The 19,684-nt window shown below is 43.5% G+C and overlaps 1 protein-coding gene across 2 annotated transcripts in view; it reads left to right on the plus strand.

Annotated features, from left to right (window-relative positions):
- MAP3K7CL (MAP3K7 C-terminal like) overlaps positions 1 to 16,817 on the plus strand; it is a 51,851-nt gene extending 35,034 nt beyond the window's left edge. The window contains exons 1-4 of one of the 2 annotated variants that reach the window (XM_040421764.1): positions 8,656 to 8,846; positions 12,018 to 12,079; positions 15,382 to 15,497; positions 15,918 to 16,817. In XM_040421764.1, the coding sequence (XP_040277698.1) occupies positions 15,415 to 15,497; positions 15,918 to 16,098 (264 nt within the window). In that variant the 5' untranslated portion in view covers positions 8,656 to 8,846; positions 12,018 to 12,079; positions 15,382 to 15,414 and the 3' untranslated portion in view covers positions 16,099 to 16,817. Of the gene's footprint in view, positions 1 to 8,655; positions 8,847 to 12,017; positions 12,080 to 15,381; positions 15,498 to 15,917 lie in introns of those variants that run through there. The other variant, XM_040421763.1, reaches the window with a different exon arrangement.
- The last annotated feature ends 2,867 nt before the right edge of the window (positions 16,818 to 19,684 follow it).

Raw genomic sequence — 19,684 nt, forward strand, 5'->3', positions numbered from 1 at the left:
TTACAAAGTCTCATATTCCACTAACTTGTGCCAAAAAATGTAATCTTACATGAACTCACCATACCCCTCACGGAATCCAAATGCGTAAAAATGCCCTGTGAAATCCTAAAGATACTCATTGGAATTTCGGCCCCTTTGCGCATCTTGGCTGCAGAAAAGTGGCACACATGTGGTATCGCCGTACTCAGAAGAAGTAGGGCAATGTGTTTTGGGGTGTATTTTTACATATACCCATGCTGGGTGAGAGAAATATCTCTGTAAATTGACAACTTTGTATAAAAAAAAATGGAAAAAGTTGTCATTTACAGAGATATTTCTCTCACCCAGCATGGGTATATGTAAAAATACACCCCAAAACACATTGCCCTACTTCTCCTGAGTACGGCGATACCACATGTGTGACACTTTTTTGCAGCCTAGGTGGGAAAAGGGGCCCACATTCCAAAGAGCACCTTTTAGGAGGGCATTTTTAGACATTTGGATTCCAGACTTCTTCTCACGCTTTAGGGCCCCTAAAATACCAGGGCAGTATAAATACCCCACAAGTGACCCCATTTTAGAAAGAAGACACCCCAAGGTATTCCGTGAGGGGCATGGCGAGTTCATGTAAAATTTTATTTTTTGTCACAAGTTTGTGGAATATGAGACTTTGTAAGAAGAAAAAAAATATAAAAAAATCATTTTCCGCTAACTTGTGCCAAAAAAAAAAACTTCTATGAACTCGCCATGCCCCTCACTGAATACCTTGGGGTGTCTTCTTTCCAAAATGGGGTCACTTGTGGGGTATTTATACTGCCCTGGCATTTTAGGGGCCCTAAAGCGTGATAAGTAGTTTGGAATCCAAATGCTTAAAAGTGCCCTGTGAAATCCTAAAGGTACTCATTGGAATTTGGGCCCCTTTGCGCACCTAGGCTGCAAAAAAGTGTCACACATGTGGTATCGCCGTACTCAGGAGAAGTAGGGTAATGTGTTTTGGGGTGTCTTTTTACATATTGTAAAATTAATATTTGGTACCAGCGCTGGAGTAAAAAAGTGAATGGTTTATATAAGGTTCCGTTATGCTAATTGAAAGTTACCTGTTCCAGTGAGACGATGACTTGGTGTCAGGTTGTATGGCGGGTATCCAATCCAGCGATGTAATGGAGTAACTCGCAGTGCTTCTTGCTCGACCTCAAAGCGCGTGCGACGCCCCGGCCGGTGGCTGGCGTGCGCGCGAAGGAGCTGTGTTGGTATGAGGTTCCGGAGCGTGTAGTGTGACGTCACAACAGTCCTACGGAGAGATCCAGAGACCAAAAAGCGATCCTACGTGTTTCGAAGCCTACGGGCTTCTTCGTCAGGGATAATTGCTATGTTTGTTCCCTGGATTAAATAGGTGCCCGGTCCCTATGGCAACTGCTATAGTTTACATCTAATATTACATCCAAATATTAATTTTACAATCTTTGTTTGTCTTGTTGGATCGGAGCAGCCGACATCCATCTAGGTACCTAGCAGCGGCTCTATCTGCCTAGTGCATATAGAGTTAACCATTGAGCGACAGCGCAGGCACAACTATATACTTATACATGTCTTTTTACATATACCCATGCTGGGTGAGATAAATATCTCTGTAAATATGGTATCGCTGTACTCAGAAGAAGTAGGGCAATGTGTTTTGGGGTGTATTTTTACATATACCCATACTGTGTGTGAGAAATATCTCTGTAAATGACAACTTTTTCCATTTTTTTATACAAAGTTGTCATTTTAGAGAGATATTTCTCTCACCCAGCATGGGTATATGTAAAAATACACCCCAAAAAACATTGCCCTACTTCTTCTGAGTACGGCGATACCACATGTGTGACACTTTTTTGCAGCCTAGGTGCGTAAAGGGGCCGAAAGTCCAACGAGTACCTTTAGGCTTTACAGGGTTGCTCACAATTTAGCCCCGCCCAAAATGCCAAAACAGTAAACACACCCCACAAATGACCCCATTTCGGAAAGTAAACACCCCAAGGTATTCACTGAGGGGCATAGTGAGTCCGTGGGAGACTAAAAAAAAAATTGCCAGAAGTTAGCAGAAATGGAAACTTTTATATATTATTTTTTTCTCAGAAAGTGTCATTTTCCCCTAACTTGTGAAAAAAAATTAAATCATACATGAACTCACCATGCCCCTCCGCGAATACTTTGGGGTGTCTTCTTTCTAAAATGGGGTCATTTGGGGGGTATTTATACTATCCTGGCATTCTAGCACCTCAAGAAACATGACAGGTGCTCAGAAAGTCAGAGCTGCTTCAAAATGCGGAAAATCACATTTTTGTACCATAGTTTGTAAACGCTATAACTTTTGCGCAAACCAATAAATATACACTTATTGGATTTTTTTTTTATCAAAGACATGTAGCACAATAAATTCTGACACAAACTTGTATGGAAATGTAATTATATTTGAACAATTTTACCAGAAAAGGTTAAAAATACACTTTTTTTGAGAAAATTGCGGTCTATTTTGATTAATATCAGAAAAACAAGAAATCTCAGCAGCAATCAAATACCACCAAAAGAAAGCTTTATTTGTGAGAAGAAAAGGAGGTAAAATTCATTTGGGAGCCAAGTTGCATGACCGAGCAATAAACCATTAAATTTGTGGAGTGCCGATTTGTAAAAAAGGGCCTGGTCACTAGGGGGGTATAAACCTGTGGTCCTTAAGTGGTTAATAGCTTTGCTTTCTCCTCATCGCTATCTGCAACTTCTCCCTCATCACTCTGTAAAGGGCTGGAACCTTTAGATTTATAATTTATATCAGGGGTGGGGAACCTTTTTGCTGCCGAGGGCCATTTAGATATTTGTAACATCGTTCGGGGGCCTAAATCTAATGGCGTGTGAGTAAAAAAAGGAAGCAAAGACTCACCATAAAGGACCGTGTGCTATATAACCCAGGATGGCGCTACCCCAACGCTCGTTTCGGCGTGCTGTATATTTTAATCATGTCATAATAAAATTATATATTTTTATACAAGGTGCTGGCAAGGTCCAGGAGACTGTCCAAATCGGCACACAAAATGATAAATGATACGGGCCTGGTGGTCCCCCCCCCTTCCCCTCCCCTTCCCACCCCACCCCCTTTTTTAGACCTCGCTTGAGCGGGGAAAAGTGGCAGATTGCAGCACAAATAACCTTTGTGCTGCAATCTGCAACAGATATACGCCAAAAAGTGGCGTATATCTGTTAGTAAATAACCCCCATTAAGTCGTAGGAGGTTAGAGGGGGTTATATACCAACTTTCAGGGCAATTGGAGCAACTTTGGTTCTGCCCAAATCAATTCACATCCGAATCGAACTCTTTCAATAATTCGGGGAACTGGAGCTGAAACGAATCTCAACTGGTTCGCTCATGTCTAATATTAACCACCTTTTCTTTCCACCTCTTGGTTGGCTTACTTTAGACCAATGTTTTGTACCTCTTTTTTTGTGAAATATGGTGCACGCAAACTTTCAATGTCTATTGACTTTAACTCAGTTTTTCGTACGCGATGCTCACCACAAACGAGCCCTCGCCGCAGCAGACACATCACTGTAGAAATCTATCACCTTCTCGGATTAGATGGCATAGCAGAGCCCAGCAGTTCATTAAGACATTTCCAGGACATTGTATTTGCACCATTGTTGTGAAGCTGTCTTGGAGCAGCGTGGCTAAAAATATAGATCACAGCTGTTTAATAGATGCTCAGACAAGCCCATTAGGAAACCTACTATGGAATGCAATAAAGTTGTGCACAGGGATCAGCACTATTTCTGCAGCCATTGACCACCCGGCTGTTTTCTGCTTATAACGCTCTCTTTCAGCCTATTCGGGGAACTAATTATGCAATAAATGACTGATTTACACCATTACATCACAGTGCGCAATCTTTACAACCAGATGAATTCTTTCCGGTCACATTTTTTACTGTGAAGCCATAAATGCCTCACAATGCAGAATAAGAGACTCGAACCAAGGTCAGACAAGAGAAGAAATCCAATCTAGTAAAAAAACATATACCATCAGAGAATCCTCCTGACAAGACAGGGCACTTAAAGGGGTAATCCAACCCCTAAAATGCCTCCCCTACTGCCCGGGCCCTCACACTGATTGTACTTACCTGCTCCCTGGCACCCGCGTCGCTTCTGACGCCCGCAACGCCGCTGCTGCATCTCTCCGTCGTGTGGCTTAAAACATCCGGCGATGGGGGGTGGGCAGCCAATAGCAGACCGCAACGGGGACGAGCCTCCCTAGAGTCACCCGCGGCCGTGCGGGTGTCAGGGAGTAGGGTAAGTACAATCAGTGTGAGGGGCCCGGGATGTAGGGGAGGCATTTTACTTTTTATGTTTACTCTGAGTTTATTAATATAAAAAATAACAGTAGATGAGTAAGGACATTTAGAATGCATACAATCTACAATAGGACCGCCTAGGATCCAATGTGTTAATTGCCAATGAGAATAGCTATTATTAGTCTAACACATATAAAGAATGTATACATTCGCCAAATAAGGCATACAAAAATATAAATTCTCTTGTTAACAGTGTAACTATGGTAGTCAATAAACACAGAAAGCATTATAAACTGTTAAGTCTATTATCAATCTCAACATATTCCTTATGACTGTAAACTTGCCTCGTCAAATACCATCACCGACTAGTAAGACAATAGTATGGGGAAGGAGAACAGAAGGGTATAAAGGGAAGGGAGGAGGGGGGTGGAAAGAGAAGACGCCAATAAAAGATGTTAATACGAAGGGGTCCTGACCTGAAGGTACTTTGAGAGATCCTTAGAACTCGTAAAAAGCTCATACCAAATCATTAAACTCAGGAGAGTCCAAGAACTGGAGTAAGGGGTTACAACTATGTGCAAAGGACTCAGACCTTTCTTGCTGATCTGCTATCAACTCTTCCATGCGCAATGTAAATGGTAACTCTCTTGTCCATTCAAGCAATGTGGGTGGAGAACTGGATTTCCAATGTCTGGGGATAACCATCTGCGCAGCTGGCAGGAAATGTCTCAGAACCCCTTTCTTGACCTGGGCAAGAGAGCCAGGTATTAGGGATAGTAGAGTAAGTTGGGGGGTGTTAGGGATCGTCCTACCTGAATATTTGGCATAAATCTCCACCAAATATGTAACAGAGATCCCCTATCATTCTCGCACCTCCAGCACTTTTCTGAAACCGTAGGGAACATCTGATGTAATATAGTAGGACAATAGTACCACCTGGAAAGAATTTTGTAGTTCTTTTCTTTTATCTGCGACGCCAATGAGATTCCATGAGAGAACGTACACATCTTCTCCACCTCCTCATCTGTGAACCGGACCTGCAAATCAGATTCCCATTTATCGAAAAATGGGGCCCTCTCTCCACTATGTATATTAAGGAGCACCCGATATAGTGTACCTTTAATTATGCCTTGTTGCAGGTATATCTTATCAAAATCCATCAACGGGTTTACTGTTGCTCTGGAAAATGTGGCTCCAAGAATAGAGTTTAATTGAGCGTATCCCAGCCAGGACGTCATGCTAAAAGCTGTGTTCTGGCGTAAAACCTCAAATGAGGATAGTGTCCCCGCTGATAGAACATCCCTGATTCTCAGTAATTAATTGCGTGTGGTTTTAATGAGAAAAGAGGACAGGGTCATACCCGGAGTAAATGCTGGATTCCCATGAAGTGGGATCATGGGTCCTGGTCTAAAGGTAATTTGGGATTTAGTAATCCATTCCTCCCAGACTGCGAGGACATGTCTCACAAGGTATGGGCAATCTTCTTGAGTGGGTCTATCGGTCATAGTTAGCCAGGGTATGGCTTGAAGGGAGAGAGGCGACAAAGACTGTTCCAAAGTGACCCAAAGCTTCATTAAACCTTTATGTCTCCAATCTAAAAGTCTAGTGAGTACCGCCACTTCGCGATATAAGCAAATATCCGGTAGTCTAAACCCACCCAGGGATTTATGCTTAATCAGGACACTTTTATTCAATCTAGGTCTACTGGTATGCCAAATGAACCTGTTGAGGGCCTTTTGGATCTCTAGGAAATACTTTTTAGGAACGTGAATAGGTATGGTTTGGAAGAGGTATAAAAACCTCGGCAAGATGTCCATTTTGACAGTATTCATTCGAGCGAACCATGAAAGGTGTTTAAGTTTGTACGTCTGTAGTTCGTCAAGAGTTCTCTTCTGCAGAGGTAAGTAGTTTAAGGGGAATAGCGGGTGCAATTGAGCTGGGACCTGGATGCCTAAATATGATAGGCTATGGGCTGTCCATTTGAAAGGGAAATTATGTTTGAGAAATACTGTCATCTCTTGAGAGAGAAAAATATTTAACATTTCAGTCTTAAAATTACTAAGGTGATTACATCTGTAATTTTAGGGTTTTTATAACCCATTTTAAGGGGTTGTTCACCACCGGTGCCCTTTCAGGCAGACTTCCCCCAGTGTGGTCAGACCTGGGGAGGAATCATACTTCCGCTGCAGCCAATGTTTGACCACAGCGGTGACGTATCCCCTTTTCGTCATTTTACTGGGTCATGTGACGCATGAGGGACACGTCACCATTTCAGCCAGAGATTGCTTCAGCGGCCATGTGAAACGCGTCAGTGTTGACGTGGGGAGACTGGAGATCTGCAACAGTAGCAGAGCCAGAACCCAACAGTGGTGATCGGGTAAGTATGTTTCCCTCTGTGGTTGTGGCCATACTGAGGATCTACTGGAAAGGCCTTTATGTTGTTCATACAACTTCACAAGTTGTCGGCTGAATGCTCCCTTGGCCCGACAGCTATTCTTCCCAACGTCCCCCACACATGCACTTTTGTAAGGAAGCGGCAGAACCCACCTTACAATATAATGTTATGATCTGACTTATGTTTCTTGGGTTAAAATGATGTATGGACACGTTTTCTGTGTTGCTCCCCATGTAGGTAGGACAGACCGGGTTGGGGAGTGTTAATTGCTTGAAAAATTAGTTTTTTGTATCTTGTAAGAGAGGTGGTGGTTGTTCGCTGGGTCGTATGTAAGAGTTGGTAACATAGGGGCATAGGAAATCATAGTGGTCACAAACTCCTTGAGGTGACATCACTAGTGGAGCTGTTAGAAAGGGGATGTCTCCCGCCAGCTGATTTTATGCTGTTGTTTGGTGTGGTTGGTTGCGGAACAAGACATGAGAGTCCAAGATACAGATCCTGAAGAGGTCAGAGAGTGTGTGACTCAGGAGTCTAAAGAGAGAGAGAGAGAGAGAGAGAGAGAGGATCAACTTTGAGTTTGTGAAAGGAACCATTGTAGCATACCACCCAAGAGAATGTGTGGATGGTTCAGAGCACCATGCAGGACTGAGAGCACCTGACCCTAGTAGAGCCCTGTGGTCATATTGGGCTTTGGATACACTTAGGTGATTGATTGGCATCTCATTCTGTGTAATGTTTTGTAACTTTTTTTCCCACAGGGGTTTTCTGGGAGTTTAATATTTATGGCTTGTCCTCAGGAGAGGTCATCAATATCTAATTGATGTCGGTCCAACTCCTGGCAGCTCCACCATAAAGCTGTTTGAAGAGGCCGCGGTGCTCCAGTGAGCACTGTGCCTCTTCCTATGCTGGGGACGTCGCGTTCATCAGTCACATCTCAGTCCCATTCAAGTGAACGTGCCGAGGCTGCAATACCAAGCACAGCCACTATACAATGAATAGCGCTGTGTTTGGTAAATGGTGCGGAGGTCGCTGTGTAAAAAGACTCCCAGAGGCCACTTTTGGGTGGTGTACCCCTTGGTGAGAGATTTATCACCAATCCATCATTTATAGAGCTGGGAAGTCAGATTCAGTAACCTACGAGTGTGCAGGATCTACAGGCCCAGGTGTAACATCTGTTGGCAAATGTGCCGCAGGATAACATACAGAACCTGTACACCTCCATGTCCAACTGGTTCTCATCTTGTATCCAGGCTAGGGGTTGTATCTCATCTTGTACCCAGGCTAGAGGCCGTATCTCATCTTGTATGCAAGCTAGAGGCCATATCTCATCTTGTATCCAGGCTAGAGGCGCCCAACTGGGTCCTAGAGCCTCCTTTCAATTTTACAGTTTTTTCGAAAAAAACTTTGCAGCAGTCTTAATGGATTGCCAACACTTTGCAATGAAGATCCATCCTGGTGTTACCAACTGGGGACGTGTCCCTGCACCGTCTGATACCATCCAATTAGTGCTGCCAGTGTCAGACTGTGCAGGGACACACTCCCAACTGGTAACACCTAGCTGGACCTTCATTGTAAATCGCAGGCAATTCATTCATAACTTCAAGTGGAAATAATAGAGGAATGGCACAATGTAGTCATATGAATAGATGCTCCATATATATATGAAAGTTGAAAAAAAAAAAAACGCAACAGGTGAAAACAGTCTCACATTTTGTCACGCGCTGCTTTTAAACCAATCACATTGGATGACTAGTGTTGCTTGTTTATCGTGGGACTCCTCTCTTCCTTGGACTCCTGCAACCTTATGGATGTCAATGTGCTCTTTACAATAATCTACAAAAGTAATAACTCCCATCATTGTTTACAGCGACTGTACGTTCCCATATGTCAAGTCTAGGTACTATTACAGTTGCAGCATTAGACCACCATTCTCTGCCGTACAGGAACCCTGGCACTCTGCTCTCATCCACTTGGCTCAGCGCACATGCAGCAGCCGGCGGAGGCGGACTGAGTCACTTTCAGAAGCCATTGCTGCACAGCGTGCTTCATGTCTCCACTTTTAGAGCTTTCACCTATTTTTAAAGGAGGCAATTATACATCTTAAAGTAAACACAGAGGAATTGTGGACTGACAGCAGCGTGCCCGGGAGGGAGGTAAATATACCCCTGATAAAACAGCCGTCACCCATGGCTGTCATAACTGATATTTATAGCCAAGACATGGAAATCTCATCCTCCGTGATTGTCTTGTTTAGTCTTGTCCCTTATTATTGCTGATCATCCTCGTCCGAGGCTTTGTCTTCTCCTATGTGAAGTCACACTAGGCCTTACCATACCTCTATATACCACTGCTTTTCATCTGCAGTACCTCAGAGTAGGGGGTATCTACTAATCGTTAATTTCATTACATTATGTCATGCTATGTATTGCACCCAGTATAACCATGCATGGATGGCACTGCCGGGATTAACAATCCTGGCTCACACTTTGCAGGAGGTTAGGTGTGGGCTGGATCCACCCCTAGCTTTAGTTAGTCTAAACTAGAGTTTGGAAGGTAGAGGAAGCTGTGACATGTGCTCCCTCATCTTAGCCCCAAAAGCTACAGAGACTCACCAATCTCTGCAAGATCTACAGAAGGAGAGGACTAGAGAACCTGGCATTGGAGTCAGTAGCGTAACCTGCTACCAAAAGCTATTATGACTTTACTGCAGTGGGGAACACTGTTAAGACATCCTTCACCTCTGGACACGACCTGGCCTGACGTATCTCTAAAACCCTGAATCCCTCAGTGGACACTACAGCCCTTATTACCAAGATACTGTTGCCGGCCATAGATTCTACCAAAAGAAACAAGACAGAGAAGGAGGAGGGCCATAACTCCCATTCTTTCCTACATCCATTCATCGTTATCTGGGAAGAACTGCACTGTGTACAGTTGGACCTCTTTTTGCTATTGTTGAATGTACTACTGCACTGGCTGGGTTTGGAGGGGCATTAACGCTACGCTGGGTCCCCTGGACACCATTGAGATGTCACCATGTGTTGCAGCTCTCCAGAGGGGATGGTAAGGTGTGGTACACCCCAAAAGGGAAATAAGTCCAGGAGTCAGGGTCTGCAGTAACCAGTGTGCTTCTTTACTGGAAGAACTCAAGAGTGAAACAATACAGGCGAGGCACTGAGTTGTCTTCTCCAGTCTCCTCCTTGGCAGAAGAAGGTTTTATGTTGAGGAAAGCCCTGAGCTAGCTGTCTTTTTCTCTCAGAGGACTGGTACCCTGGCCAAATGCTGGTGGCCCAGGGTCTGTGGCTCAGTCATCCGGCTGGAGCCCTTGTCAATGGGTTGGTGACCTGGGGTTTGTGGCTCACCATCCCCATCTTAGCGTCTTCTTCTGGTCACTCATGCAGTCTGGCAAAGTCTATTATTCTAAGCACTAGCCCCTATCTGCAGAGAACTAAGGGTTCTAAGTGCTCTCCTTATATACAGTTTCTAGATGAACTAGAACCTTCTAGTCGTAGGGGTGGAGTGAAGAATCAGCCTATTTTATTGTCTTTCAACTAAAAAAAAGAGATGTTTATTCTGATAAATCTGGCCTGGTTACTGACTTCTGCACCATATACCGACCATTGTACACCTTACACGCCCTGCCTTGCACCCATACAAATGTTAACACCAAGGGCACCCCAAACCACCATCAGATAGGAGCCCTAGTGCCCCAAGACAAGAAAGGATGAACCCTCCATTCACTGACTATACGGCCCAAAGTGAGACTTTCTGCACCCAGAGCCACTACCACTCCCATCCTCCGCTTCAGGTCATCAGGGGCTTGCTGCACATTCAGCGACATACTGAGTTTTATCTGCTTGATTCCTTGCAAATCCTACAAAAAACACTGTAGTGTGCTATGATTCTAGAGGCAAATGTCTCTGTAATACGGCATGTATTAGAGAGACATTTGCCTCTAGAATCATATCCCAATAATGAGGTGCCACACACAGACACCATATGGGAGCACATGGATGATGTAAAGCTGGGTAGTATAGAGCTATATGGACTCTATATGCTACCGTACATCCTCACGACCATCATCGGGGTGGTTATTATCACTACTACACCTAACAAACCGTGGAAAAGCTACATGTCAATACACATGGTACTGGTGCAATTAGCAGCTTCATATTCTTAAAGGGAATGTGTAGCCAGAAAATTACCCATTGCTTAATTCAAGGTTTTAGGTTAAACATTTTTTAAGACTTTTTTATTTTTATTTTTGTTCCATGTCACTTTATAGAAAAATAAAATCCAAAAAGTTTTCCACGGGCTGACACTTCTTGTTCTGTAGAGATCCCGGTTTTACAGTTCTCATTATTATCACAAACAATAAATTATAACATATATATATATATATATATATACACACACACACACACAACACAGGATCCACCGTTCAGAATAGTTGATGGTCACAGCTCAACTTCTCTCCCTCCCTGCACAATGACCACTGCACAGGTAACAGACCATGTAGGGGTGCGGGAACTCTGTTACCTAGATTGAAATGTTATACATTGAATGTGTGTTTCTTTCCCTTTTAGGATGGACTCCCTGGGATGGAAAGGGTTAATGTTGGCCAAAATGTCCAGCCATTCTTTATTTTAAAATGTTCAGTGTAATGGTGATGGTCACTAACATGGTGGTGCTTTCTGTGGTTTTCCTAGTGGTACTCCTAGTGGCTAAAAGCTGTCACGGTGATGCCACTAGGAGGTGGATTTACTAATAAAAGGGGTTGTCTCCCGCCATATGTGTGTGTGACATTGTAAGCCTCTGTAGCTTCCGTGAGGAGAGGTGAAGGAGTGATGCCCTGTTTGTGGACTGGAGGTTTCGTCCATGCCACAGTTCTGTTTGACAGACGGGCCTCAGAGACAAGGTCCGGAGAGATGTCACCTCGAACGAGAGGTGTGGGAGACCAATAAAACACGTTAATGTGTAGTGCGGAGGGTTCAGAGCACCAAGCTGAGGGCAGATCCCTTTGTCCCTATGTCTCTCTATTTGAGCCGGTTGCCTTTAACACATCTGTATTATTATATGTCTGCTTGATTATCCCTCATTTTTAATCCACCTTGTCTAAATAATTACAGTGTGACACGTGGTAAATGGTTTTATCTCTGTAGCATTAGTCAATTGATCAGTGCCCCCAGTGGTGGGTGGTCTATCCTGCACCAAGATAGTGAATAATTAATAATAATCAGAAAAAAATATTAATAATAATAATATATTACTGTCTTCAAAATAAATTCCACTTAACCTGATATAATTGTGCTTGCTTTTGTCAGATGAAACATCTGCAGAGAATGCTTTCCCTTTGTCATTTCCAGATCTAGACCAACAACTTCAGGTAAGAATGGTTGAGGCCTTCTCTTTGTATTGAGCCTACTGGTAAACAAGCTGGATAATGGACAATTAAAGGGGTTGTCCGGGTTCAGAGCTGAACCCGGACATACCTCTATTTTCACCCAGGCAGCCCCCATGACTTGAGCATCACAGCAGTTCATGCTCCAATGCTCTCCTTTGCCCTGCGCTAAATCGTGCATTTTCAGGAGTTCCAGTGACAAACCGGGCTCTCCATGGGGCTGCCAGGAAGCCCGGTGACGTCACCGGCACTGATGGGCGTGCTTTAGCGCTGCCCTAGCCAGTAAAACGGCTAGGGCAGCGCTAAAGCACGCCCATTTGAGCAAGGTGACGTCACCGAACACACTGCCGGGTGGAAGCTTCCGCCCGGCAGTGTGTTATTGTAAATAAAAGAGCCCTTGCCCTACGCGATCTAGCGCAGGGCAAGGGAGCACATTGGAGCATGAGATGCTCCGATGCTAAAATCAGGGGGGCTGCCTGGGTGAAAATATGGGTATGTCCGGGTTCAGCTCTGAACCCGGACAACCCCTTTAAGGCTAGATGGGGGCTCTCAATGTTGTCACATCACTGAACCCTACAACGCGACCGACAGCTATATATGGCTCCCATGGCTGCCAGGTGTCAACAACAATCCTTGAGGCATTTAGTAGAAATCAATATTTTAAACAATATGCAAATTGTGGCTCAAGTGCACTGAGGGCGGGCCCTAGCCACTTGGTGCAGCCCTTAGCTCCTCCTTAGCATCTCTGCCAGATGAGATAATGAATTGGATACCTGGTCCTATCAATTCAGTGAAGAGGAGAGGGCCCACCCTCAGTGTATTTAAAGAAAATGTGTCACGTTTATATGTTTAACATATTTTTAAAGAATTTTTAGTCATTATTAATAACTTTCCATGTCACTATCTATATTTAACAAAAACCATAAAATCCTAGAGTTTCTGCACAGGCCACTGAGCCTAATAACAGTCGGCACTTCTTGGTCTGTACAGATCACTTTGCTGCAGTTATCTGCGTATCTGTCATTCTAATCCTGCCTGTAATGGTATCACCTCTGTGTACAGATAAGACAAGATCCACCATTCACAATAGATGATTGTCAGAGCGTATCTAGTCTTTCCTTGTACAATGACCTCTACACTGGTCACAGAGCATGCCTAGAAAACTCTCCCATAGAAGTCAACAAGGTCCCCTCCTGACCATTGTGTCTATGGAACTTGGGGATGCCGTAAAGCAATTTTTTTTAATGCTGTTAACAACAGCTCAGGCAAGATGGCCGCCCCCATAATCATGTTCAGAACATAAAATTAAAAAAAATCTGCTATCAGAAAATAAAAAGAGATGAGAAGTAAAGGATTTCGCTCTCAGTTTTTAACTGGCAGAAAAAAACATTCGTGACACATTCCCTTTAAGCACTAATTTGCATGTTATTAAAAATAAAAGTGCTCAGCCACAGGTATATGGTGGGAAATACACTACATGTCAAGGGAAAGCATGTCAACAGAGACTTTTATGTGTCCTCTATTTTAGCCTTGTCTTTTTGGCTACAAAAAATAAAATAAAAAATCAGTAAGTTGAATTTTATTTTTTAAACTTCAGTCCTGCATCCAGTGTTTCCTTGGTTATAACTGCTTCTGACAAAATTGCCTGACAACCAGTACCGTATATCCACCATTTAAAGGGGTTGTGTCCAGTTTTCAAGTTATCTCCTATGCACATGATAGAGGACAACTAACTGAAAGGTGGGGATCCATCCTACAGCTGGGACCACCACCAATGCCAAGAACAGGGGTCCTGTTTGACGTCCTCATGGAGCATCATTCTGGACATGTGCCCTGCCACACCAGCGGTATACTCGGCTATCTCCGGCAGTCCTATAGCGAATGAATGGAGCAGCAGTGCACATGTGCAGACTGATGATCCATCAGGACAGAGGAACAGGACCCCCATTCTTGGGATCGGTGAGGGTCCCAGCACTCGGAAACCCCCCCCCCCCCCCACTGATCAGTTAGTACTGGGTGGGGGATAGCTTGAAAGCATGGCACAAAATGTGATTATTTTTGTATGAAATTCCTGGTTACAGTTATTACCCAGCATTCCTAGACCTTGAATAACAATACTACCTAATTTGTCACGGATATTGAACCTGCTCTGGTATCTTGATCTCAGCAGTATTACTGCTCTGGAGTATTAGAAAGCCAGGTGACAACACTACTGGAAGCTGTAATACAATAAATATTCAACTGGAAACCCCACCAATACCGTAACTGAGATTCCAGGCAGAAAGAAAGCCGCACGTGATCAGTCTCACTCCGAAAAGCTTTTCTGACAAACACAGGAACAGTCTGTTAGCGGTTGGGTTTCCTTACATCCCATAAAGTTAAAGCATGCATGACAATTCTCTGCCAGGAACTGGGGAACAAGCACCTCTGTTCTTGGGAATGTGGGAATCTCGGCGGTCTACCTTTTTTATAGGGGTATTCCAGTTGTAACAAGTTACCTCGAGTCCACAGGATAGGAGATAACTGTTGGATCTGTGAAGGTCCGAGCATTGGGACCCCCACCACAGGGACCCCATAGCCCGTGTGGCACCCCAAAATGAATGCTCAGGCTCCATTCAACTCTATGGGACTGCCAGAGAAAGTTGAGTACAGCGCTCGGCAGTCCTATAGAGACAAATTAAGTCTTGTGCACGAGCCCTGCCTCCATTCATTTCGAGGAGCCCTGCAGGGTACAAGATCCTGTTATCATTATCAGCTGGGACCCTGTCAGTAAAATCCTTATCTCCTATCCTGTGGACAGTGGATAACTAGTTACAACCAGAATACCCCTTTAACTACTCCATATATTAACTTTAATAAGGCAGTAACATAAGTGGGTTTTATCTCTACCAATATGGGCATCTATATATTACACAGCCCTCTTTGTACTGTAAGTTTTTGGATCTATAATAAAAGTGAACTGCGTGCAGTGGTATTTTGTCTGGAAGAATTCTGCATTTCATAATGGAGACTTGCCTTATACAATTATAGTTACAGGGAACCGGTGGGCACTGTTGGTGTCTGGCATATGCTGAATTTGGCACTGCCTGTGCCTTTCTTGTCCGTTTTCCGTTTGAGATGCATTGAAAATGACCGGTTTCAGGAAAAAAATTAATTATGTCATACAGAAATCGGACTGGCTGTCTGAATCCAGCCTAAATTATATAATATTTGATCCAAACTCAACTACTTTCGTATTTACTGGCCGACCTTCACGTATTGATGTTCTTTACTTCTTACATCTTCAGCCTCTTCCACCATGTAACACGTCCAAGGAGTCGATGCAGGTGTTCAAACAGCACTGTAGAATTGCAGAGGAATACCACCAAGTGAAGAGGGAGATTGAACTTCTGGAGGAAAGGAAGTAAGTTCTCCACACAGAACAAGTGAAATAGTACTTTGGACATTGAGAGGCTAGATACTTGTCAGAAGATGCTGTTGGTGGGGGACAATGAGGTTGACAAATTCACAAACCCCAGGGGTTGGGGGGCCCTTAAGAGCTAATTGAAGATTGAATGTAACAGAAAATTTCCCAAATAAATCTTGGATTACAACCACACTGTTGACTGAGAAGAACACCTTGGTGAAGTTCTGCCTTCCTTGCTGGCTCGCCAACTATTGAAAAATCCCAACTGCTGTGGAAAGAGTCTAAGTTAGAGATTAGGTAACTGTAAGTAGCGGAGGAGGTTTAGGTGTGAACGAGACTGGTCACTTATAAAAAGTTGTGTTTGAATACCGGTCACTTTTGAAAAATAAAATTTTTCTATTTTTTGTTCTTCTCTAGAAAAGAGTTGATGGCTAGGCTGGATCAGTTTGAGAAGCAAAACACAGACCCCGATCACTTAGCGCAAGCATATGAGGACCTCAGTAAAGAGAATCAGAGCCTTAGCCTGGCTCATTCCCGATGTAAAGAGCAATTAGAAAAACTGAGGATACAGTACCAGAAACAGCAGGGCTCGTCCTAACAGTGAAGCGGCAAATGACAAGCAACAACCCCGTACAACGTGATCGACACATCAGCACTTTTATTTTAGACATTTGTTTGAATGTTGTGATAGTAGACACCACATTTCCAAAGTGATTTAGTGGTGACATGCGAGACACGATGATGCCTCCTAAAGTGAACCTGTCACCAGTGCTGACTTTTTTATATCCTGACATGAGATGCCCTAATAATACTAATCTAGGGGGCACAACTGGGCCTAATAATAAATCTCAAAAGTGCCTTAGGGGGCTGGATTATCCCTTGTCACATATGCCCCTCCACCTTTGAGCCCACTCAGTCATTCAGCAGAACCAAGAGAAGTCACTGCTCTGCAGGCCTGACTCCTTAGAGACAAGGAGAGCTTGGTTCTGAAGATTCAGGGGACAAGGCCTATTTTTACAGCCCTCTGATCAACCCACGATGAGCTGGCACATTTGTACCCCCTAGTTCAGCTTGAATAAGGCATTTTGCAAATTTCCTTAAGGGAATCCATCCTGGTGACAGCTTCCCTTTAATAACAAAGTGCAAATGTGTAAAACTGGAGCAACCTATCAGAAATGAGAGTCAAATTGACCCAAAAATGTATTCATTTGTAATTTTTTTTTACTTTATCCTTTATTTATTTTATGCACTTAAATAGCTCTACTATATTCCGCAGCGCTTTACAGACATTAGCACCCAACTGTCCCCAATGGGGCTCACAATCTAAGTTCCCTATCAGTATGTCTTTGGAGTGTGGGAGGAAACCGGAGAACCTGGAGGAAACCCACGCAAACACAGCTAGAAAATATAAACTCAATGCAGATGTTGTCCTTGGTCAGATTCAAACCTAGGACCCCATCGCTGCAAGGCACCAGTGCTAACCACTGAGCCACCGTGCTGCCTTGGTATTATTCCATAGCTGTTATGGACAATGGTTGTGGAACCACTGTGCCAACTACCGTAACTGTTTGTCTTTGGGCTATTCCTGGGTGCGTTCTCCTGGCAATCCCCACTGCTACCTCCCTTTAACCCCTATACAGGGATCTGGCCTTCACTGCAGGGGAACCACCAGGCTGCTACCTTTTGGAAAAGGACCTCAAGGCATCAGCTGTAATTGGGGGAATCTGGCAGCAAGTGTTATTTAGGGATTTTCCTTTTTCTCACCGCTCCTGACTGGGATCACTCCCCTCGCCTCCTTTGCTGGCTTGATTTATTTTTCCATCTTATTATACTTTCCTCGTTTTCTGGGGTTACGCCCCCCCGGGACTTTGATGAACAAGTATTTTATGACTTGGATCCGAAGTCGGCTTTGGTACCGAGGTATCAGCCGGTACTGAAGCCGACTTCAAGATCCTGTTTTAAAATGGTTGTCAAGTTTAAACCTCGCCAGAGGCCATACATTTTAATGCTGTACGGAGACGGGTCTCCGTACAACATGAAAACAACGTTTTGAGCAAATTGACTTTGGATCTTGGGTGGTCATAACCATGGAAACGAGAAGTGTATAATGTGATGGAAAAATTAATCAGCAAAAGAGGCAATATGGACAATCACAATACATTAGTAAGTGTCTTGTATTAACTTTCTTAACTTGCTGACACCAGACAACCCCTTTAACTCAGAATTCCCTAATAGAATGTTCAAAAATGGTTTTTCTAAATCGGACATCCCCTTTAATTATTCCAACTGCTCATCTATTCCTGAAAATACATTAAATATTATACATAAATATAATTAATGGTTTTTACAGACCCGCCTCTCTAAATTTTAAAGAGATTGGCCCACATACAACATTTTCCACGACGGGGCTTCCCAAGTCCCCTACAGGAATGGAACAGGAGTGGACACCTCTGACCACTGCTCCATTTACTTTCTAATGGACTGCTGAGTTTAGCTCTATTCATCAGACCTGTAGACAGTGATTGGCACGTTGGTCATATCAGGGGTGTAGCTATAGGGGTGGGGGGGGGGGCAGAGGTAGGGCAGTCACTACCGGGCCCAGGAGCCTCAAGGGGCCCAAAGACCCTTGTGCCGCATAAGAAGACACGCAAAGCACTGAGGAAAGGGGGACCCAAGCTGAACTCTTGCACCAGGGCCCATGAGCCTTTAGCTACGCCCCTGGGTCATATATGTGCACAACTAGTCCATTCCCCCGGAGGGACTCAGGGACCCCATTCTCAGGAGTGGTGATCAGATCCCCAGCGATCATACATTTATCACCGAGAATATTCCTGTGTAGTGTAGTGAACTTGGTCATCACTGGCTTATCTCCAACCTTGTTCCAATCCATCCTCCCCTCGTCATCAAAAAGATCATTAAATCTTTATGTGGATAGGATAACTGAGCATTATTCGGGTTGTGACGGATTTTATACATTTGCATTTTGTTCATAAATGAACCCGTTTTATCTTAATGTGATAGGGAACTGTAACTTACCTATAACTTATGTTTTGTAAATGTAAATATAATTGGTATGCTTCCATTTGTTCGGAAGACCCCGTTTTTCTAAAGACGATCAGAACAGCTTTTGTAATAGTGACACCTACAGGTTGTCAGGAGGTATTACATCACTTGCCAAAAGAATCATGTATATGCCTTAATCAGAATCCATTTTCTTAACTAATAAATTGTTAAGGGTAGTTCTATTTACATTGTATATGTCCATTAAAAGGGCCTCCAGTTTTATCACATAAATTTAGACACAGGGATGTAGCTTTAGGCGGTTCAGAGCTAGAATGTGCACTTGGGCTCTGAGTGGATGCAATGACCCCTCTGCCTTATAAGATGCCGCCAGTATTATAAATGGCACATTTGGGGGACCTAGTCACAGATTTTTGCTTTGGGGGCTAAAAGCCTCAAGCTATGTTTCTTATGAGAAAAATAACATTAAAGTGAGTAAAAGACTATGGACACCTTTGGGGGGCATTTTTTTTAAAGCTTTTGCATACTGCTTATTTTGAGCTAAAATAAAAGTTTTTTTTTTTTTTTTTAAAGAACTGTAAAAAAATTAACAGTTTTTCCTCTACAGCTTTCAGTTTCACTCCATCTGCAGACTGTTCCTTCTCAGTGAATTTGTCAGTGATGGCGCAATGTGTAGCCCTTACCTGTACCTTACTAACAGCCCATAAACAAAAAACAAAAAAAGTTTTTATTAAACTGATCAGAATTTAGATGATCAGTAAGTATTCTGTTGCTCAGGTGCAAATGCAATAGTTTCTACTTATATGGTGCAAAAATTTGGTTTTATTAAAACCCCTGGATACAACATGTAGATAAGATAAGATGAAATACATTTAAAATAATCTGATAATATACCCATATTTTTTGGACCATAAGACACCCCCCTAGGTTTAGACAACAGGAATTGTCTTACTAATTAAAGCTGGACTACCTGAACTGCAGACGCGGGCACTTATAAACAAGATTTTTTTCCTGCTAAAAAAGTGAGTCTTATAGTCAGGATCATAGCTAAAGGCTCATGGGCCCTGGTGGAAGAGTCCAGCTTGAGTCCCCCCTTTCGTCAGTGCTTTGTAACCAGGGGTAGGGAAGCACATAGCCTTCATGCTGCCTGAGGCAAAAATGTA

Source organism: Bufo bufo, chromosome 3, assembly GCF_905171765.1.
Source record: "Bufo bufo chromosome 3, aBufBuf1.1, whole genome shotgun sequence".
NCBI classification, from domain to species: domain Eukaryota; kingdom Metazoa; phylum Chordata; class Amphibia; order Anura; family Bufonidae; genus Bufo; species Bufo bufo.